At 34.7% G+C, this 22,921-nt stretch overlaps 3 protein-coding genes across 4 annotated transcripts; 2 read left to right on the top strand and 1 right to left on the bottom strand.

Annotated features, from left to right (window-relative positions):
- Nucleotides 1-1,869: 1,869 nt before the first annotated feature.
- Nucleotides 1,870-7,909, top strand: LOC106667370 (coatomer subunit beta'). Its single transcript, XM_014395278.2, has 15 exons — nucleotides 1,870-1,993; nucleotides 2,144-2,302; nucleotides 2,362-2,554; nucleotides 2,615-2,962; nucleotides 3,025-3,187; nucleotides 3,243-3,351; nucleotides 3,416-3,743; nucleotides 3,803-4,038; nucleotides 4,096-4,307; nucleotides 4,373-4,499; nucleotides 4,573-4,964; nucleotides 5,015-5,210; nucleotides 7,484-7,574; nucleotides 7,631-7,788; nucleotides 7,856-7,909. Exons 1-15 carry the CDS (start codon nucleotides 1,991-1,993, stop codon nucleotides 7,886-7,888), a joined length of 2,748 nt encoding a protein of 915 aa, XP_014250764.1. The 5' UTR covers nucleotides 1,870-1,990; the 3' UTR covers nucleotides 7,889-7,909.
- Nucleotides 7,910-9,980: 2,071 nt separating this feature from the next.
- On the top strand, nucleotides 9,981-14,063 carry LOC106667371 (ADP-ribosylation factor-like protein 5B). The gene is made up of 6 exons (XM_014395279.2): nucleotides 9,981-10,358; nucleotides 12,688-12,790; nucleotides 12,855-13,063; nucleotides 13,464-13,598; nucleotides 13,659-13,759; nucleotides 13,854-14,063. The coding sequence occupies exons 2-6, from the start codon at nucleotides 12,745-12,747 to the stop codon at nucleotides 13,900-13,902; spliced, it is 540 nt and encodes a 179-aa protein (XP_014250765.1). The 5' UTR covers nucleotides 9,981-10,358; nucleotides 12,688-12,744; the 3' UTR covers nucleotides 13,903-14,063.
- A 171-nt stretch (nucleotides 14,064-14,234) lies between these two features.
- Nucleotides 14,235-17,900, bottom strand: LOC106667372 (mitochondrial fission process protein 1-like). Of its 2 annotated transcripts, none has more exons than XM_014395281.2 (2): nucleotides 17,221-17,896; nucleotides 14,235-14,400 (listed from the first exon to the last, which is right to left on the bottom strand). In XM_014395281.2, exon 1 carries the CDS (start codon nucleotides 17,769-17,771, stop codon nucleotides 17,238-17,240), a length of 534 nt encoding a protein of 177 aa, XP_014250767.1. In that variant the 5' UTR covers nucleotides 17,772-17,896; the 3' UTR covers nucleotides 14,235-14,400; nucleotides 17,221-17,237. The 2 variants fall into 2 exon arrangements, with proteins under 2 accessions (XP_014250767.1, XP_014250768.1); XM_014395282.2 differs by lacking the exon at nucleotides 14,235-14,400 and adding an exon at nucleotides 14,831-14,955 and having other exon boundaries at nucleotides 17,221-17,900.
- Nucleotides 17,901-22,921: the final 5,021 nt, after the last annotated feature.

Below are 22,921 nucleotides of genomic sequence, written 5' to 3'. Positions count from 1 at the left end.
TCTCTAATGAGCTGTCATGTGAACTCTTCTCACCACATAATGTAAACAATTGAACCGCTATTTTTAAAGAAATACTTGTTAATTTAAAATTAAAATTTATTTCTGCACTCCAGGAAAGAGTCTCATCAACTTAACATTTCTTATTTTACAGATATGCCAATGGTTTTGTGACTCTAGAATGATTTTCATAATAAAGAGCCATTTGAGTTTCAAAGATTTTTTTAACATGGGATGTTTGGTTTTTTTTTTATATATATTGATATAGTTGTAAACTAGAAGTTGTTGTAATCGTTTTGAGAGATTTGGCTCCCAATGTTCTGTGAGTAAACTGCTTATTGGGCTAAATTTTTAAAAGCTCCTATACTCAGATTAATAGCTCTGAATTTGTATCTTACTGTTTTTACATATGGATAAAATAAATCCAGGATGAAATAAATCTGGGAAATTTTCTTTGATCATAGGTGGTTTTATTTAACTCAAAAGTAGTCAAGAATGGGGATTTTCTGTTAAGGACGACAACAAAGGAAAGGGAAATTTAAACATAAACTTTAATAGTTTATTTGCTTTACGATATTAGCACAGCTACAACTGTGTTTTCATTAATTTGTTCTGTACTTATTGCTGTGTGTACCTCTCTGTTAAAATTAAACTATTTCCTAAAAGTCCCATTTTTTCCACTGTTTAGTATCTGTATTTTATTGAAATCAAAGTCATGTTGTTTATAAAAAAAGTGTGTGGCCAATGATGTTGGATTGGTTTTTGGTGTGTTACAATCATAAATGTGTTCTTTTTTCCGCTTTTTCCAGATTATGTAATATAACTCCAATGTATGCTGGCCAGTTCATACAATTAATTTTACAATTACATCCGATTCACAGGCTATTGGTGTTGTGTGTGACTTTGGAAAAAAGTGTGTGTGTGTTTTGTGTTTTTAAAAAGCTATTTTAATGTGTAATTTACTTAATTTGTATGACAATATATGTATAAATGGAATGTATATTCATCTGTCTTTGTGTGATTGGATTAATGATGTGTTCTGTACTGTTTTGTATAGTGCTGGGTTATAATTGTTTATTATTCATATAACCAAATTCATTCTTGACTGCCCCTCACGAATCCAACGAATATGTACAAGGAACAAGTGAGTATGAAATATTAGAAAAAAAAATTAAAATTTTATGCAAGATCGAATTTCAACTTAAATTTAACAACAATTTAATCAAATGGCTTAAAAAATGTTGAATAGTGTCGAATAATTATAATTAAATGGTAAATTTTGCCAAGATATCCGATGGGCAGATCAAGTGAAATGCATGTCACATCTTTGAAGCCAAAGACTTTATCAATAAAAATGATCATTTAACGACAATTAATGATTTAATAAACATTAATTAATTTAATTGTTAATAATAAAACCATAATTACTTTTGTATGGTTTTTACCTTGTCTGAAGGTCTTTTGAAGACTAGAAGTTTGAACAACAAGTGACAGGTTGGGCAACTTGTTCCTTTTTTAAACTCGAATTCTAAAATATAAAAACATAATATATTTTTATTTGAAAGGTTATTAACTAAGCTTAATAAAAGATAAAAAATTCTTGGTTCTGGACAAATTAACTAAACAATTTGGTTTTTATTGTATAATTTGTCAAGTTGAAACCGTTCCATTAGAGCTCCCCCCATAACACAAACACAGAAATAAATTAAAAAAAATAATCAACCCATATAGAGGAATTATTGTTCAAACAATTATTAAAAATTGTACATTTTTAAAACAAAATAATTTATGTTTATGTTTATACTTAATCGATTATTTTCTTTAACTTATGAATACAATCGATTGTCAGTTATGGTGGATTTGATAAAAGTTGACAACATCGAGGATCGAGTTGTATTAGCCACGTCTGATTGTTCAGAACACAAGGATTATTAGTTTTATTATAATTATTAACAATAATAATTATTAATTATAGTAAACATTTTATTACATTATGGTAAGTTGAAATTTTATCGTTTTTTTTTTTTTTGTTTAGTACTGAACGTATCTTATTTCGTGTAGGTACGTGTTGATAATCAGGCCGGTTTTACTTGTTAAATGTTTTTATTTTGTTGTTTAATTATCTGTGGTATATTTTTACGCTTAGCCGTTGCGCCTGGATATCAAGAGAAAGCTAACAGCCAGGTCAGAGAGGGTCAAGTCGGTAGACCTTCATCCGACAGAGCCTTGGATGCTCGCTTCTTTGTACAGCGGAAATGTGCACATATGGAACCACGAGACTCAACAGATGGTCAGGTCGTTCGAGGTGAGCCGCTTGATCCCAGGCAGACCGGGATGTCTTTTTAATCTGTTTTTTTTTCCAAGGTATGCGACCTGCCAGTACGGACTGCTGTGTTTGTACCGCGTAAGAACTGGGTCGTGACAGGCTCTGACGACATGCACGTAAGGGTGTTCAACTACAACACGCTTGAGCGGATGCACTCGTTCGAAGCGCACTCAGATTACGTGCGTTGGATTGTTGTACACCCAACACAGCCTTATATTCTCACCTGCAGCGGTATGTAATAATGTATGTAATACATAAACAAAATCACTAAGAATTTTTTTTTTATTCTAGATGATATGTTAATCAAACTGTGGAATTGGGAGAAGTCCTGGCATTGCCAGCAAGTATTCGAAGGCCACACGCACTATGTAATGCAGATTGTGATCAACCCGAAGGACAACAACACATTTGCATCTGCCTCGCTTGACCGGACTGTCAAGGTGTGGCAGCTCGGATCAGCGGCGGCAAACTTCACTCTCGAGGGTCACGAAAAAGGTGTGAATTGCGTCGACTACTACCACGGTGGTGACAAGCCTTACCTCATATCTGGAGCGGATGACCATTATGTCAAGATATGGGACTATCAGAACAAAACATGCGTTCAGACTTTGGAAGGGCATGAGCTAAATATTACAGCAGGTAGAATATTGGTGTGAACAATTGAGTAAATAAGTGACTAACGTTTTTTTGTTCTTTTGCAGTCTGTTTTCATACAGAATTGCCAATCGTTATAACTGGTTCTGAAGACGGGACTGTACGACTGTGGCATTCTTCAACATATAGGCTTGAATCTTCATTGAATTATGGCCTGGAACGTGTGTGGACAATAAGCTGTCTTAAGGGTTCTAACAACATTGCCCTTGGGTATGCTTTATTTGTTTTTTTAGTTTACTTATTTGTAAGACATACTTTGTTGTAGATACGATGAGGGTTCGATTATGGTAAAAATTGGACGTGAAGAGCCTGCGATTTCCATGGATGTTAATGGTGAGAAAATTGTATGGGCCAGACATTCAGAAATGCAACAGGTATTTATAAGTTCACCTAACGCTTAATAAAAAATTATATATATTAACATTTTTTATTCACCAGGTGAACTTGAAGTCTTTGGGTACGGAAAGCGGCGAGGTGAAAGACGGTGAGAAACTCCCAGTTGTAGCCAAAGACATGGGTCCTTGCGAGATATTCCCTCAGAGCATCGCTCACAATCCGAACGGCCGTTTTGTAGTCGTATGTGGAGATGGCGAGTACATCATATATACATCCATGGCATTGAGGAACAAGAGCTTTGGCACCGCACAGGAGTTCGTCTGGGCGCAAGAATCCTCAGACTATGCCATCAGGGAGGGCACGACCACCGTACGACTCTACAGGCAGTTCAAAGAGAGGACTAGCTTCAAGCCAGAATTTGGCGCAGAGGGTGAATAACATTCATATTCACACAAAAAAATTGATTTACGAGAAAAATTCTTTTTATAGGAATATTTGGAGGACAATTACTTGGCGTACGTACAGTGTCTGGTCTTTCACTTTACGATTGGGAAAGCCTGGTTTTGATACGCCGCATAGATATACAGGCGAAGGCGTTATACTGGTCTGAAGCAGGCCACCTGCTCGCCATCGTCACTGACGACAGTTATTTCCTGCTCAAGTATGACCCGTCTGTCGTGAATGGATCACCACCTGGCCCGGATGGTTATGACAATGCCTTCGAGGTATGTCTTTCTTACTTTAAACCTTGACGTGTATCAGTGATAAAAATCCAATTTCAGCTCGTGAAAGAGGTGAATGAATCGGTGAAAACAGGCCTTTGGGTCGGCGACTGTTTCATATATACGAACGCCGTGTGCCGTATCAATTATTATGTCGGTGGTGAGATTGTCACTGTGGGACACCTTGACACAACAATGTATCTTCTTGGCTACGTTGCACGACAAAACCTGCTTTATCTTTCAGACAAGCATCACAACATCGTTTGCTACACGTAATATTTTTTTTAATCTACAAAGTATTAAAGATTCATTTTAATTATTAATTATTTGATTAAAGGCTATTGTTGTCCGTTTTGGAATATCAGACTGCAGTAATGCGGCGTGATTTTGACACCGCAGACCGTGTCTTACCAACAATACCCATCCAGCACCGTTCAAGAGTGGCACACTTTTTAGAAAAACAAGTACTTTTTTTTTACATGAGATCACTTGCATATTTTATTTATTAATTTATTTTTATTTTTGTTTGTTTGATAGGGTTTTAAAAAGCAGGCACTAGCTGTCTCAACGGACCCAGAGCATAAATTCGAACTCGCCTTGCAGCTTGGCGACCTTGAGAAGGCCGTCGCCCTCGCAAGGGACATTTCGAGCAAGTCAAAATGGGCGCAAGTCGCCGAGCTTGCGACCTCCCAGGCGAAACTTGGTGTCGCACAGATGTGCCTCCACCAGGCACAGCATTACGGTGGCCTCCTCCTCCTTTCAACATCAGCTTCTAACGTTGAAATGATGGAGAAGCTTGCCGAGAGCTCGGGCAAAGACGGAAAGAATAACGTGTCATTCCTCGCCTATTTCTTAATGGGCAATTTGAAAATGTGCCTGGAAATATTAATAAACACGAAACGCATCCCTGAGGCCGCATTTTTCGCCAGGTAAAACAAACCTGTACAACTACAATTACAAATAATAAAATGTTTTATAGGACGTACATGCCGAGCCAAGTTCCAAGGGTCGTCGAACTTTGGAAAACTCTTTCAAAAGATAAAACTGGCCAGTCTCTCGCCGGGCCAGACCAGTACCCGAATTTGTTCCCGGATTGGAACGACGCCCTTAAGACGGAACAATACCTCAAGGAAACTAGAAAAACCCTCCATGCTCGTGACTATTCCAAAGTCCAGGTACTTTTCGACCAAATAATAGCAGTATCAAGTGTGAATGAGATGTGTAGATAATGATTGGCATGTATGAATGAAAGTTCTACTCATAAAACTGTTGTCACCAATGATATGGATTTCATTAAATGTTCATCACCAGGTTAAAGAATTAGTACCATGCCATAATAATAGAACAAACGCTATCAGGCAGTTGGTGGTTAAGCCAATTAAATCAGCATTGGCCAAATTGAAAGACATGACTAAAATGCGATGACATAAAAGAGATTAAAAGATTGAGAAAATAGATCTGATGTTATATGAGTAATGATAGGCAATGACAAGTCGTCGCCGTAGGCAACAATCTTGAATTGGATGGGCAAAATAAGTGATTCATGTTTAGTGTTGACTGTATGAATAACTTGTAAATCCACCGTCGTAAAATGAGAAGCTGGTTTTTCATACCATTAAATTTTGAAAGTGTGAATTATAACCCAACTAACTGTTATCCTACTAAATTAGGGATTTCTACGACAAATATCATTTAAATATATGTTTAAAATTGCTGGTAAATCGAAATTTGTTGTATTTATGCATTTTTCAAGAGAAGTTCAGCCGGGCCATCTAAAAAGGATACCTTGTTTAAATAATTCTTGATATCCATTATGTTTAACTAAAGTTTTGATTGTTTGTAATTATTTCTTATAATTAATGGGAGTTTCACCATATGGTCTATGGGCCATATAAATACAGCAGCTTTTTGGTGAGATGAGAAAAATCTACTGGTATTGTGATTTGTGTTGTGGGTTTTCTAAATACATCTAGTTTAATTTGGTATTTTATTATGGACAGTTTTAAGTCTAATAAGTTTAAACAACCTTCTTTATTTATTTCTAATGTAAAATTTATATTAGGGTGTAAATCATTCCCAAACCTTGAGCCATGCTACAGGGCACCACAAAAATTTTCTATAAAAAATAAACCCTAAAAACTAAGACCCTGGTGTAAATCCAATGTTAATATGGTTGTTGACAAGACAATTGCAATTGTGTATTTTATATTATTGCGGGGGGAAAAATCACTTGTTTTTTTGCTATTAAGTGCTTAATCATTTATCAAAAGGCAAGTTGTTTCTATTTCACAAGAGAGTCAGTAATTTTGATTATTTATCAAATAAAATTGCAGATGAAATAAGAGGTTTAGATACATGAATGCTTTTCTGAATTTTAATGAATTACTACTGTTATCGTAAATGATTATTTGGATATTGTGAGGTGCGGTCTGGTGTGATTTTAGAAAAACATTTTCTTTATCATGCCAACGTTTCGATCTTTATTGAGATCATCTTCAGGGCCTGGGATTTATAATCATTGTTTAAATTTTACACTGAGAAAGATGATTGTTTTGACTCGGGGCGCCGTGGAAAATCCTAATATATTAAGGGCGCCAGAAACCAAAAAAAGTTTGGGATGGTTAGGGAACGGCTGGTTTAAACATTTAATTAGTATGAGGAATTAAATTCACTAGTTTTGTGGTCCGCTTGACCAATTAATACATTACAATTAATTAAGGTTTTTAGTTGAGATGAAAAAACCTTAATTAATTGTAAAGTATGAGGAATTTTTATAGATTTTCTAGGTTTCCTGACTATTTGATTTGAAAAGGATTTTTTCAAATTGGGGAGTCCCCATTGGTAACGCTTTCATTTCATAAAATTTATTTAAATTATTGTTGTTGATTCCACATCTTTTTGTTTTTCTCTTCCTAGAAAGAGTTTCTTTTGGTGGTAGGCGAGATGGCTAGGTAATTAATATTGATATTTTTTAGCCATAAAATAAAATAATAAACTATATAAATGATATTAATTACTATTGCTATAATGTATTCTAAATTGTCAGTACTTCTTTTTATGGTTTTCCGATAATTTCTAAAAAATTGTTAATACTGAATTCAGGCTTGAAGTTAATGTTGGTTTTTAATTATTTTGATCTATTGTTATGGAGAGTTTGTGACATGGAGAATTACAAAGCCTTCCACGCAACCTCATTGTGACCTAAGTGTGAGGTTATGCATACACGGGTCAACGTTTGTTCAGTTTACTCGTGTCTTCTTTCCAGGAGGGTTCTAACAACTTCACGGTTTTTCTCTCTTCATTTTAAGTGATTTATATCTACCTAGGTTATCAACAGATGTTTGACAATCCTTACAACTATTTTTGAATTTGAACAAGTATTCCTAAGTTATAATTATGGCAGGGACCAGTTTACAATGGTTTTAAATTTTTTTTTCTTCTTCATCAGCCGAACCACCAGAGGCAGCCGATCGAAGAGATGAAAGCGGCCGAGGCTGCTGGCCAGTTCACGTTCAACCAGATTCAGTCTGACAAGAACGGTATTGAATATTTTTTCCACCCTCTTACATCGCCTATAACCCACTGACCATTTCAGAACTCAGCCAGGCCGTGACCGACAAGCCTGGTGAAGAAGAGTCGCCCAAGAGGCCTGTTGAGAAGAAATCACACTCAGAAGACGACCTCGATGAAGTATTGGATGACGTCTTGAACTTGGAAATTGAAGACATGAATTTGTCCGACATCGATCAAAATGTAATCATTGAATCAAAAAAACTATACATTAAATTTTTTTTTTTTACTTATTGCTTTGTGATTTCAGGATTCTATAGATGACGATCTGTATGATGCCTAAATCTTCTTCAATAAACAAAAAGAAAAGAAAAACTATTCGTAAGGCAATTTTGTAAATAATGAATAATTAACTATTATTATGTCCGAATAAATATGTATATTTATGTTATAATTAAATAAAAAATCTTTTTATGGAAATTTTCTGAAAATAATTTTAATGGTTTTAAGCACCATATTTTCTATATGCAAAAGGGGTAAAAAACAATCTGTCCTAGAATTATTAATTTGTTTCTCTTTTAATATTAAATATTAAAGATATTTTTCATGTTTTGCTTTGTCTGTTTTGTTCTATCTTTCAATTCTTCTTAGTTCTTTTCATACTTGGGTTGTTCCAACCTCACTCTCTCATGCATACTCGTACTCACGTCTTTTGAAACTACTCTTTTGTCTATTTTCCCTTTATCTCAAGCTCTTCTGCTTTTCATCCTGTGATCCTTCTTATCTTACTTGTACTTTTCCCTGCTGAATTATTAACAGGCAACCCAACCCTTCCATTCTAGATTACCTTAGTATTTTGTTATTTTAATATTAATTTTATTATGTTGTTACATTCATAACAAAATATATATGCACTATTATTTAACCAGGTATGCCTCCTAAATCTTAATGCGTACTGAACTAAAGTTGGCAGTGTGTCAATCTCAAATTAATATGGCCTAGGATTTGCTTAGCATGTTAGAAAATCAGTCAAGTTCAAAAAGATTCTACGGTGAGGTAGAACGGAAAATAAGATACATTTATCTTTGAAAGAGGACATATCAAGATGTCAAGATCATAAAGCAAGGTGACATTTATAAAGGCTCCAGACAATGCAAGAGTCGCTGAATGCCAATCAAAGGTTCGCCAAATCCCTACTAGTGTTAAGCAACAATATTTCGGCCTTTGCCATGCTTGGCTATTGTCTGTTTCTTTGTCCTTCAAAGTGCACAAATGATCATCAAGTAGCTGAACTTCGTAGCACCCCACATTCTGAACTGTACCGATATCAGCTGTAATCATCAATCAAACTAGTTATGTATCTATAATAAATTATTCCTAATTAGTAATGAAAGAACATAGCGTTGTTTCTGTCGGTTAGGAATGGACTGAATTAATATATCTTGGAGTTGAAGATGGGTTTTGTTCTGTGGATGAGTGAACTCATATTGAACCCCCACAGGGTAACTTATTGGGTCTGCCTCCACTCACAGATTTAAGTTTAGTGTAAGTCCAAGTTAAATTGTTAGTGAGGCATCATTTCTTAAACCAAATAGCAAGTGTAGTTTCCACCTGCGAATGGAGACAGACCTAGTTATGTGACCCTGTGCTGGTTCAACATGAGTTTTGGAGTTCATCAATCTGTACCAATTTGGAATGGTTCTCTTCCAACTCGCAACAAGGTTTTCAGTGGGTGGAAACAGATTGAAAGTATTGGGCAGCGACTGAGTTTGTAACCACTACAAAAAAACAGTAACCACAGCTGCAGCAATGAGTTTCACTGTTGTGCACCACAATTGGTAGTGCATTTAGGATTCGCACAGCACTTGGCAAATAGGTATTCGCTTTTTCCACACAAACTGGCTGGCTGTAAGAACCCTTCATGTGTTTTTATATGTAGGCGATCATATCGAGACTTCGGTAGCAATTGGTGAATACTGCATGTCCGGATGTGCTTTATGAGGTTTTGACTATTTTCGCTGTACTGTAAAGACGTATTTGGAAAGATTATTATTATTCATGTCGTTATGTACCAAAATGTAATTGATTGTAAAAACGTTCATTTGATGGTTATGTTAAATACACAGCTATTGTATTAATAAGTATGAATATAAGGATATATTTATTTTTATATTGTATTTACCTTTTTTTGTTTTGTTATTGTATGTTTCCAAGTCTGTTTGTAATAAAAATAAGGTGACATAAATATAATTTTTTTTCAAGAAATGTTTCGCTCGAAGTAAGTTTAAGACTTGTTTTATCCTTTTCCTATAATTATTAATAGTTGAATTGTGTTATTTGTATGAAAATTTTGGTTGAATTGGGTAGTTGGTCTTCCGTGAAAATGTCGTCATGAATGACGTGTTCTAGATCTGGTTGGGGGCCCGTCAGGCCCCGCTTTGCCATCCTTGTTGTCCTTTCGCTTTCACCCGTCTCCCCACCTCGCACACGGACGAGGGACGGTTCGACGAGTTACGACCCGAGTGCGAGTACCATTTGCATTTCCCCCTTTCGCCGAGGTGCGGGGAAAAGAATCTTGAATTCCGTTGAATCGCCTTTCTGGAGAAGAAGAAAATAGAAGAAAAAAAATCCGACGAAGCGCCGGCAGCCTGGACGAGTTACGGGGCCGACATGACGTTACACGTTCCCGTTATATAAGCGCCGTTTGGGGAAAATCTTTTCTAGACAGATAAAATTAGATAAAAGACGAAAAACAATCCAGGACCCGTCCCCTTGGGGAAAAAAAAATAACAACGGCCCTTCTTCGGTGCTGAGTGAGTATCCAAACCTCTTAAAAAAAAAAAAAGTAAAAGAAAACTGAAAAGGTCAGTAAAAGTGCGATTTCCCCGTTACGCTCTCTTCCCAAAACATATGGCCAGAGTTTATTATTTCCTCAAATATAACGGGTCCGTTTAAAAATAAAAATAAAAAACAAAACATTTCAGCCTTAACGGAATCGTTTAAATTCTCTCCGTTTTTATATATAAAATAAGCTTCCAAATCTTGAAAGAGATTTCCAACCGTTTTTCCATCGGCCATAATCTTCGGTGGACTGTCAACACTGCAGGTTAGTCCGCCCTGACAAAATCGTCACAGTGTCAACAAGTGGTATATAGTATTGTCATTAATATTATGACGATGGGGTTTGGAGGTGATTCCATTCGATGGCCAGTTAATCCTAATACGTTCAATATTACCTCTTCTTCATCTACGCAAGACTCTGTATTAACATTAATGCGATGCAGTACGGCTTACGTCTTGTTTCTCAAATTCTTCTCTTCAGTTCACTCTGGTCCATACATTGCAAAAAATTGTCCATATGACCCCTTTAAAGATGGAATTTCAAAAAACCCTTTCTTACCAGCTATCCATGTCATTATAGGATTGCACTGTCAAAATTTCACCCCTTTAGATCCAGCCGTTTGGTCTATGCGTTGTCTGTCAGTTGGTCATGGAACTGTTTTATATACATAGATACGGATGGAATTTCAAAAAATCGTTTCTTCCTGGCTATCCATGTCATTACAGGAATGCACTGTCAAAATTTCACCCATTTAGATCCAGCCATTTGGTCAAAACTTTGTCTATTAGTCAGTCACGGAACTATTTTATGTACATAGATAGGGATGGGATGGAATTTCAAACAATCCTTTCTTACCAGAATGTCATTATAGGAATGCACTGTCCAAATTTCACTCGTTTAGATCCAACAATTTGGTCTGTGCTTTGTCTGTCAGCATTCACTCTTTAAAGTAAAAATCCAATATTTTTTTTTTTTTTAACTACGTTTACTGAATAGAGTATAATTTTCAACTAATAATCGATATACTCACTCTATGACCATTTTGAAGAATTATCTTATCCTGAAGGTAAATCCACTGTATCTGAGATATGGGGAGTGTGGTAGCAGAGTGGTTAGCGTAATAGACTTTGGTCATGGGTTCGATTCTCAACATCGTCCCTGACCTTTTTTTTTTTTCCATGATCCCCCTCCAACTACATTGAAACAATCAACTACTCAACTACAACTAAAAAAAAGGAAAGATTTGGTTATACAACTGAACTTCACACATATGAAAAAACACCGCATGACCATCCTGGAAATTAAAACGGCTTTTGCTTTCTGCTCCGTCTGATTTTATTTTTTGATATGAATCAAAAGTAATGAGGCGCGTTGAATTTTGTCACCCTGCCAGTTTCATTGTTGTCTGATGTTATTCCATTATATGACCATTCAGATCATCTTAACATATGGTTACACCGCTGATCTACACACAGTAGAAAAACAGTGCTTTTCATCATCCTGGGAATTAAAACAACTTCCAGGTCTGTAAGAATTTATTTATTACTGTGAACTGATATCTCAAAAGTAATAAGGTGTGTTGGTGACAAACACCTTGCTAGTTATGAACGCTTTTGTCTGCTGTAAAGGCAGCTTCAGACAAGCGGTATTCACCAGATATTTACCAAGTCGTCTTGAGATGCTCGTCTTGCCATTCGTCAAATAGCGTACCTACATACACACATGCGACGTTTGTACAACCGGCTGTTTTGTGTGGAAACAGTGAATATTCACTAAGTGCCGTGCGAGTCCCCAACATACTACCAGTCGTGGTGGACAACAGTGAAGCTGTTGTTACTGTTGTGTGTAGTGGCTGTAAACTCAGTCACAAAGTACTGTTGCCCCAACTTACTTTCGATTAATGTTTAGGAAAAGATTATATGACCATTCAGGTCATTTTAAGGTATGGTTATACCGCTGTTAAGTAAAGTTAAGTACTTCCTTGTCAAGCCCATGGTGGCATGGGCGTTGATATGTCAGCACATGTTGACAGTTTGGGAGTCTTTTATACCTCAGGGCTCATGGGGGTGTGGATGATGACAGTGCATGCGCATCATGCAATTTTTTCTGTTAATTTTTCTAACTTGCAGCGATCATTTTCAGAAAAAACTATTTGAGAATCTTCTTTTCTTATAGTTTGTACGGTCAGACTGCCAAATACCATGGTTGTTTTGCTATCTGTATTTGTCCAATGATTAATCAATAATTTTATTTTGTGATTAAAACTGGATTTGTTTTATATTTACATTTTGTATTGACAGGCCAATGCTATTATTGGAGGAAAGCCTGCCGTTCGATAAAATAAAACCGGGTCTACAATGGGGCTACTCCTCTCCAAGCTATGGAGCCTGTTTGGAAACGAGGGTAACATTCTATTATTATTATTTTATTTTATTTTGTCATGTATTTGATTAATGTCTTATTGTAGAACACAAGATAGTGATCGTCGGCCTTGATAATGCCGGAAAAACGACGATACTGTACCAGTTCCTCATGAATGAGGTTGTAACGACGTCGCCAACGATAGGCTCCAATGTCGAGGAGGTTGTATGGAAGAATATACACTTTATAATGTGGGACCTGGGTGGGCAGCAGTCGTTGCGCGCCGCCTGGACTACTTATTACACAAACACCGAAGTAAGGAAAAAATCACTATTTTAATTTTAATTTTTTTTCTCTTGGTTGTTATCAGGGATATGGTTAAAGAAAATATTTTTTAATTTTTTGCTTAGCTTTCGTTTCTTTATTGTACCTTCTTTAGGGCTTTGCAAAAGTATATATTATACATTTTACTTTTGGCCAATTTAACATTAAATATATACACAAGAACAAGACACACATTTTTGTACTTACTGATTTTTAGTCAGAAGTATATAAGCAAATTCTTTTATTTTCATGTTAACACTTTTCACTTTTTTCTTCACCTTTTAACAAAAATTTTAAATTAGATATATTTTCTTTGACCACATCCCTGATAACAACCAAGAGATCATTATCTGCATAAGTCGATAAATTAACTTGTTTTTTTTTTTTTCAGTTTGTTATTTTAGTAATCGACTCGACCGATAGAGAGAGACTGTCGGTTACGAGGGACGAGCTGTACAGAATGCTAGGACATGAGGACCTGTCAAAGGCTGGCGTTCTGGTCTATGCAAATAAACAAGATATAAAGGCAACTATATTTAAAAAAATATATTATTTAATCCTTTTTCATTAATTTTATATTTTAAAGGGGGCGATGTCTGCTGCGGAGATAAGCCGCCAGCTTGACCTGACGAGCATCAAGAAACACCAGTGGCACATACAGGCGTGCTGCGCGCTTAGTGGGGAAGGGTAAATACGATAACGAGCTATTCATCATCATATTGTTTTAAATGTATTTTCATTGTTTTTTTCTTTTCTAATCCCCTAATCCTAATATTTACAGGCTGTACCAGGGGCTCGAGTGGATCTGTTCGTGCCTCAAGCGCAAATGACGGGCCGTCTCGACAATACATCGGACTTCCAGAGTTTTTTGTTTTGTCTACTTCTGTAAATAAACAGCCCTACCTTACAAACTATACAAAAAAAAAAAAAAACTTTTTGTAAATAAGATTCATTTGTAAATGCTCAATATTTTGTAAATATAAACAACGGACAAAAGAAGAAGAAAAAAAAGACAATTATATATGTACAAATCCATTTATTTTTGTTTAATCATTAGTTATAAAAAATACTTTGTTAAAAACAATGGGGTTTTGGGAAGACCATCAGTCTTCTTCTTCTTCTTCGGAGAGTCAAGATGGATTGAACAAAATAATCGAAGTGGAGGCGTAAAATATTTTATTTTATTAACCATACGATAACAATAAACAAAAACAAATTTTTTTTTCTTATTTTCATAAATTTTGCGAGAGTCGGAAGTGCAGGAGAGTTTTTAATCACGCCATGCCGTCGAGACCGCGTCTATGCCAATGGCGTCTAGTCAGAAAGATCTGGAACACACATCAAACTCTGATTATCAGTTTTGATTTGAGGACAACGATCACGTGTCAGAAAATATTTATTTTATTTTATTTTCCCGGCTCGACTCATTTCTAAATTGTAGTTCATTTCAGATGGGCGTCGAAAAAATGGTTTTAACAGTGCGGTTTATATTACAACGGTAATAGAACTGTCAGCAAGAAAACGCCAAGCTTTTTAAAAATAGACGGTAAGCTGATTTTCTACTCAGCTAATATAAAAAAAAAAATCGTTCAATACCATTTTTTAGTTTATTTATTGACAGTTTTATTGATATTTTTTATTTATTTATGGCTACATGTGTGAATGCATGAGTAAATAACTTTTTTTATTGGTTTTAGTCCCATTCATTATGTTATACATAAGTTTAATTTTTAAACATAAAATTTGAGATAAAAAATAAATTTGTTGGGATAGTGTAAATGTCTTGGAGATCGAAGTCAGCTCCATGGTTGGGGTAGTGTTCTGAAGACTCTAGGCTCGAATCCAACCTGTGGCATTTTATTTTTTCATTTCAAATTCCATCCCTAAAAATTTCGTGTTCAAAAATTAACTTATGAAAAAAATTTTTTTTGTAAATTTTTTTACAACTTATTTTACTGTAAAGCAAATTAAATTAGATCTGAGATGCAACTTTTAATATTTAAAAAAATAATATGGTTTGAAAGAAAATCATTTAGTGATAGATTAAAATTTAACAATTTTTTTTAAAACTTTTGCTCTTAATACTGTTATCATGACCAGATGATGTAATACATTGCTAGATAAATTTATTCTATCATCAAATGATTTTCCGGTGTTTTGGTGAACGTTCTTTCAAATCATCATTATTAAATAACACATAAATGTATTTATTAGTCATAACTGAACGTAATTATTAATTTTATCGTTATTATAGTTTTTTATCTCAAGTAAAAACCTTAATTAATTGTATGATATTAATTGGTCAAGCAGACCATGAAACTAGTGAATTTAATAATTATTAATTTAAATTAATTATACTTTTTTTTAAGAGAGAAAATTCGAAAGGTTTAGAGGAGTTAGCGTCCAAATGGATCTAAGTCCAGTAGTTAGAGCAGCAGTGTATTGAGCTGAAGGTTGTGGGCTCGAATACCGCTCGTGATATTAGCTTACTCATCTCAACCAACATCTTAGATTAAAAAAAGAATATAATTAATTTAAATAATTAGTATTAAACCTTGTAAATTTCTGATCTAGGTTAATTTGGTTTGCATTAAAATAAGGGTGCTGTACTTCTAAATACAAGTGCATTAAGTTAAGTAAGTTTGTTTTGGATATTTGATTTTTCTCTCGAAAGTGTGACTATATATTTTTAAAAGTAAATAATGAGTGTATCTTAGTGGTGAATGAATGCACAAATAATAGTTTTAAGAGTGATTGTGCAAATGAATGTGAAGAAGAAGTGTGAATTATATGAGCTAAAACATGGATAGATGTGAATGATGAATGAATGCACAAATAATAATTATAAGAGTGATTGTATGAAAAAATGTGAAGAACAAGTGAATGATTATATGAATTACCTTGGTAGGGGGCATCGGTGGCCGCAACGGTTAAGGCATTGAAATGGCGCTCGTCCGTAAAGGTCCCGGGTTCGAATCCAGCAACCCTGCATTCGTCCCTGACATACTTAGAAATGGGCTTTTTTTCAAAAACACCGGCACCCCGAGCGTTGATATGTGTTGTGAACAATCGTTAAAAAAAAAAATAAAATAATACCTTGGTAAATGTGAAAGATGAACAATGTACAAGGAACACTTGTAAGAGTGATTGTTCGAATGAATGTGGTGTGAAAATCTGTACAGAAAGTATGAGTTGCACGAGTTTTCATTTTATGAGCGATTGTGCAAATGAATGTGAAGAAGTGTACAAATTTAAAGAGTATTTGTATGAATGATTGGGAGAACAGATGTGATATGCAACTGTGAATGATTATATGAGGAATGAATGCACGAGCTTGTAAGAGTGATTGTGAGAATGAATTCGAAGATATATTGTGATATGAGTAAATAAGTGGATGAATGTGAACGATTGAGTGAGTGGCTATTTGACTGAAAAAGTAAACCCTAAGAAGACAAATGTCTAATGACCAACTGATTCCGTAATTGGATGAATGAGGGTTAAAACCGTAAAGAGCAAGTGTTACAAGTTAATGAACAGATAAATGTGTGAGGAATAGAAAGAATATGCAAATGTGATGAATGTGCAATTTATTGAGGTGAAAGAACGAATGTGTGATCGGCCAGTTCCGACATTTAATTATATTAGCGAGGAACGATTTGACGAGTGGATGAAAGAAAGAGTCAACTTGATCATTGAGATTATAAGTGTGCCGATTGAGTACGAGAATGAATTATCAAAATGTGAAAAACAAATTATGAATGACTAATTAACAAGCAAATGTGATTGACGGAAAAATAAGCGAACGAATGAATTTGTGAATGGACAATGTTTGATTGATGAGTGTGAAAATGTGATGAGCAGGGTGACTGATTTGAAAGATAAATGTGCAATTGTTTTTGCACAATTTTCTTTTTCTTTGATGGTATAAATGATCAAATGTTTAAAATTTTAAATGTTCTTTTGTTGATTTTTATATAAAACATAAGATTTATTTTAATTTGATTATTGATCTGTTGATGGATGTAGATCCGTAACACCTTGAATATATGTTTTTTAACATTACTGTTTCTTAATTAATAAATTGTCTTATTTTAAATTTATATAAACAATATTATTTAGAAGAAAACACTTTTTGTGGAAAATAATACCTCTGAGTTTATTTAAATCATATCTTAGCCAACGCAGGCCTTACGTAGTCGTCCATGACTATGTCGACAAACTCATCGATCGGTTTAATGATGTAAGGTATGGCTGCGAGGCCGGCAGCAGACGAGATGAGCCGGCCCTGCCCTCCGAATGACGTCTTGCAAGCGATCGCCCTCGTCAAAGCGACGATACGGTTGATCGTAAAGCCCGGTATGATGACAGAGGCGAGCGACTGCCATGTGAGGACGTCCAGGCCGGTCTTAAACGCCTGCTTGCCCCTGCCCGGCTTGTTTCCGTGCGCCTTCCAAGTGTCCGAAGCCTTGGCACCGGTGTCTGCGATAACGTAAGCTGAAGAAAGGAGGTAAGAGAAACCGACGGCCTTCGGCCCTATGAAATTGCGGAACGACTCGCCGAACTCGTTCGCATAACCGAGATACCTGAGTTTCGAAGATCTGAACATGTCATTATCGTCTTTCTTCTTCTTCTTCTTTTTATTGCTGTCGCAAAACGCCTCGCAGACCACCTTGTCAGCCTCCCTGCCTTCGGAAGCCATAGATATGTTTTACAAAAACAAACCGAAAAAGAAACTCAGAAAATTTTCCTTTTTTTTAATAAATTTTTTTGTGATTTTATATTTTAACATGCCATGCTACGTGACGTTATAACCTTGATAAAACCTTATCACATCGGTATAAATGGACTTCAAAACCGTATGTTAACCGCCTAAATTCAAATTTCCACCTTGCCAAAAATAATTTAAATTATAAACAAAATTTATTCGATATTCAGATAACAGAGGTCTTAATTTTTTTGACCCCTCAATAAATTAAAAATTCTGGAAGCTTTATACATAATTTGTAAGAGGTTATGATTTCAAACCAAACCTTTTTCAGTTAAAATAAGACATAAGATGTTTCATCTATTTAGAAAAAAAAAGCAAGGATAATTTCTTTTTAAACGTATTCATAAAGTATTAAGATGCCCATCTTATTTCGGTAAATGTATTATTTTTCCGCTATTCAAACACGGTGACAGTAGTTGGCTTAGGTTCTTGTCTCACTAGTGTAGCAAAAATTTTTTCTGGTTTGTTTCTTAACCGGATAAAAAAAATTTATTAATTAATAATTTATTAAGTGAAAACCAAATGAGATTTCAGAAGGGGCTCTCAACCTGTGACAACTTAATTGTTTTGTCCAACTTAATTTGTCCCAGACTCTCCAAACAAAAACAAAATGCATATTTTACACACACACTTATTCGTTCATCTTCAGTATTTGACTGGGTCGACCATTTAGTCCTATTTTTAAAACTGAGAAATTTGGGGTTTTCTTTCAAACTTATTAAAATTGTATTGAAATCATTATTTTCAGTGACATCTGCCCGTGTTAGTGGCAAAGAGGGAATATCTGATTCTTTCGAGTGGTGTGTCTCAGGGTTGCTCGTTGAGACCGACATTGTTCGCTTTGTTTAGACGACCTTTCCCTGACTCTTGAATGTGGCATTCATGTAGGTTCTAAAATTATAAGTCTTGTAATTGATGACATCGTAGTTGTAACTGAGTCTATAACGGTTCTTAAAAGAAACATTAAACTGCTAGAAGCCTATTTCGATCTGGAACCTGTCAAGTTAATCTACAGAAATCCAAAGTTGTGTTCAAGAAGGGTGGTAGATTAAGTTCTTTGGATCGTTCCTTCTACGATAAAGGTGAGAATATACAGGTGGTGAATGATTGTAAATACTAAGGCATTTTATTTACTTCCAGGCTTTGTTGGTCGAGATATGTCTCCACAAAGGTGTCGGCAGCTAAATTGGCATTGAATCAAACCTTGTCTTTTATGACCCATAACACGATCCTGATCAATGTAAAGTTTAATGTATTTAACTTTGTGTCTTGAGCGATTCTTTGCTGTGGGTCAGATGTGGGGCTTTTAGAGATTTGAAGCTGTGAGAAAGGTTCATAAGAAAATATTTTTCTCTACCGGTTTGCAAACCAAATCTATTTATAAAGTGCCACCGATTTACTGTTTGTGTTCACTCTCAAGCTGTACTTTTCCTTTAACCTGAAGTCGCTAGGTTCTCCAGACTCAAGATAGATTAAAAAATTACCTCACTTGGAATAGTTCGAAAAGAGAGGTTCTCTTATTGGAAATCGCTGTTCGTGAAATATGATATTGGCTTCTCCCTGTCATTGGAAAATCACTAACTTAAGCACACATTTTTTGGCTCTGTTGATTCAGATTAATTCCCAACACTGTAGTGAATGTGCTGATCGTGAACTCAGCGCACTTTTCATTATATAAAGAGTTAATGGTTCGCTAGCATTGTTCAATCTGAAGAAGGCTGATTTTAAAGGTTGCTCTTTGGTGAAAATGCACTGATAGGTTCTTCAGCTGAACTCAGCTATGTGGAATACAGGTTAGCAGGGCTTCTGTTTGCTTTGCAATTCGCATGCCCTCGAATATGTTTTTCATTTCTTGGCAGTGTTCAATTCTGGGTGAGATCCGCTTTCTTCACTCTGTTGAGGGGTGAACTTCTGGGTTTTTTGGATGGTTCAAGATCTAGGCCTTTGATTGGGTTTGCGAGATAGGCTTGGAACTACGAACTGACAGAAGAATTTAATTTTTGAATTAATTACTGAATTAATATGTATACTTTTTATTTTCCTTTTTTTAAAGCATATCGAATTTTAATTATTATTTTTTTAACACAGCGACCTACGGCAGACGGATTTTTTGATCTATTGTCTATTTACTGTTAAGTTTGTATTCTCTCTATTACATTTTGGTTTATATTGTAAACATAACAGTTTTTCATTCATTCATTCAAAGATGCCATGAAAACAATTTTTTAAAATTATTTCCATTTTTTATGTTTCATCAGGGTGAGCTGAAGAATTCAACGGCTAGTAACCAAGTTGGGAAATCACATTCAGCCTATTCAAAAGTTCCCTGTGAAACAGAGATAAGTTTAAAAAAATTCTCTCCTAATCGAAGATAAATTATGTTAATGATTATTATTAGAGCATGACTTTATCTATGATGGAATTTGGATACGATTAGGTGTGCCGCATTTGGTGACGCCATACATAGTCAAATGTTTTTATTATTTACTTATTTCTTTACGTAATTTTGATTGTAAACTATTTACAAAGGTAAAGAGGCAGACCATTGGAGTTAAAATTATTTTGGTGGTAATATCGACCGGGTGATTGTTGTGACCATTTGGAAATATATAAAGAAGCTTTTAATGTAAAACCTCACAACAATATACTCATATTTTAATCCAAGGAGAAGCTGCTGCAGCACATGTTCATAAATGCAATATGAAGCATGCCAATTGCTGGCATTACTCCAAAATACAATTTGACTAAAAAGTAAAACCCCAGAACGGGAAGAATAGACCAAAGTAACACTGCTACAGGCAAACTATAGGTACACTGTCAGCTTCAAAACTGACAAGGGCACGGAGGCTGGAGTCTACAGTAAACCTAGGTAAATATTCTGTTTTCCAGTCTGAAATCATAGCGATTGAACAGGGAAATAAAATGATTAGGAATACATTCCTGGAAAATAGCCATCTTCTCTGACAGGCTTGATAGATCTTTAATGAGTTCAAAACCTGCTGGAACAATACCACAGGCGTGAGGCCTGCGAAGAGATTCATAAAAGGGCCGTCTGCAAAACTTACAAAGGATTTTCTGTGAAGTAAGGCTATGAAGGTTGATTAACAATCTGAAGCTGGCCAGTGAGTTGTAAAAAACAGGGGAGCACAATAAATCTACTCAGGTTGAGGTGCAGAAGGCCTTGTAGCCGCCTCTTTTATCCCTGTATCTTATAATTAGAAATAATCTCTATGGAAAAACCAACAAAGAATGATTTTATTACCAAAATTCAATTGTAAATGTAAGTGGGAGATCATCTATATTTTATTTATCTTTAATCCTTTAAATCAGATAAAAGATTGTTGTAACATAATCAATTAAGGATTGTCTAAGGCCAAACTTTTGTGTGCAATGTCCGTCCCACTTAGAATTTTTCAGATCACTTCTGCCCAGCTCCTCAACCCCAATGTACATAATCTATAATATTAAAATGCTCACTGAATAAAATCAAAAGTTATAGGGAAAAACCGTGAAATCATGATCCGCATCTAGGGCATTGTAAACGAATATGAGAGTTAATACATTAAACCTTATTTGCTTGGTGATCATAATTTACCATATTAATTATTCCAATTAATAATTCTTTTTATCTAAGGGTTTTAGTTGATGTGAAAAATTAGTACCATGAGTGGGATTCAAACCTATGACCTTCGGCTCAATTCACTGCTGCTTTAACCACTTATATCATGATTGCTTAAGTTAAGGCAGTGGTGTACTGAGCTGAATGTCATGGATTTGACTCCCACTTGTGCCACTAATTTTTCACCTCAACCAAAAACCTTAGATAAAAAGAATAATTAATTGAAATAATAAATTATTTGATCTGGAACTCCTCTCATGATGTTTTTAAATTTGTACAATAATTTATACTCCTTTAACGCAGCAATATAAAGAGACTGCGATCAAATGTGATAAGATCTCATCATTAAGAATCAATCTAGAAAAAATAACAATCTTTGGTGGATTCTTAAGAATTTGTTGGAACACAACTCCTGAGAATCAAGTCCAAAGCACTTTTAAAAAGGTCATCTGTTAGATCAAATATATACTTCATCAAAAATTGTTGACTTTTTGCACATTAATATTTGCCAGACATTAATTATCTAAATTTAAAAAATAGTCAATTTCAATTAAATTTGTAGAACTTGTAAAACCTTATTTTCTTGAAAAGAGAAAAAAACTCCGATAGATTTGTTCCAAATTTTACAAAATATCGGGTAAAATGCAGTTTTACCCATGTAAATTATAATCTTAGAAATTAATACAATTCTTGGAATGTATTTCATACTATTTTCTTTCATCTGATAAATCAGTTATGTTAGTCCACAATAATTAAGTAATATTTCATGTGAAATATTGCAATGTTTTGTTCAGTAGGAAAATCATCATTTGCTTTGATCTTGATTATCAAGTTTTGTGCAATTAAATAGGTCTATTTCTTAAAATAGGTGACTAGGCCTTTTATTTAATATCATTTAACATTAAAATTATGAATTACACATGCATAGTTTGTCTATAAAAATCGAAATGTCACGTATTATTTTTCAGTTTATTGCTTTATAGATTTGGAGTACACTTCTTTTTTCATTGGAAAAAACATAATAAACTAACAAATTTTAATGCATGTTACAATAAAAATAAAAGTTTGTAAAAGTGCCAATTCTCATCCGTCATTTAGTTGAAAAATCATTGAATATAGTAGCTTCTTTTCGCCTTGAAATAGCTGAATTTATTTGTCAGACCTAGGTTTATTCCGATCCTCAAGCGTTCTGTGCTATTTTTCAATATACTTTTCAATATTACTGTAAGTAAGGCTTGTCATAATCGCTAATAGTGATATAAATTATTGTCTGTTAAAATGTTTGTAAAGTCTTGTTTTTCATAATTCAGTTTATTTTATTAAAGTATGAAATAAATGGATATATATTACAAGTTATTATAAGTATTGTTTTTTACTGATGTAAAATTTAATTAAGGGGTTTTGAATAATAACAAAAGGTTTTAATTCCATAATTTTGTTTATTAGACAGAATATATATACA

Source organism: Cimex lectularius, unplaced genomic scaffold (assembly GCF_000648675.2).
Source record: "Cimex lectularius strain Harlan isolate CLEC.00 unplaced genomic scaffold, Clec_2.1 scaffold10, whole genome shotgun sequence".
NCBI lineage: Eukaryota > Metazoa > Arthropoda > Insecta > Hemiptera > Cimicidae > Cimex > Cimex lectularius.
Note: the sequence above shows the minus strand (reverse complement) of the source record. Positions and strands in the feature narration are given on the sequence as shown.

What these genes read in the sequence shown, in the direction of transcription:
- LOC106667372 (XM_014395282.2), bottom strand. Translation starts at nt 17,771, where the DNA reads ATGGCTTCCGAAGGCAGGGAGGCTGACAAGGTGGTCTGCGAGGCGTTT.
- LOC106667371 (XM_014395279.2), top strand. Translation starts at nt 12,745, where the DNA reads ATGGGGCTACTCCTCTCCAAGCTATGGAGCCTGTTTGGAAACGAGG. An exon ending in GAGCCTGTTTGGAAACGAGG is followed by an intron (nt 12,791 to 12,854) that starts GTAACATTCTAT and finishes GTCTTATTGTAG; the next exon opens with AACACAAGATAGTGATCGTC. An exon ending in CAAATAAACAAGATATAAAG is followed by an intron (nt 13,599 to 13,658) that starts GCAACTATATTT and finishes TATATTTTAAAG; the next exon opens with GGGGCGATGTCTGCTGCGGA.
- LOC106667370 (XM_014395278.2), top strand. An exon ending in GCCAGAATTTGGCGCAGAGG is followed by an intron (nt 3,744 to 3,802) that starts GTGAATAACATT and finishes TTCTTTTTATAG; the next exon opens with GAATATTTGGAGGACAATTA. An exon ending in GAGGCCGCATTTTTCGCCAG is followed by an intron (nt 4,965 to 5,014) that starts GTAAAACAAACC and finishes AATGTTTTATAG; the next exon opens with GACGTACATGCCGAGCCAAG.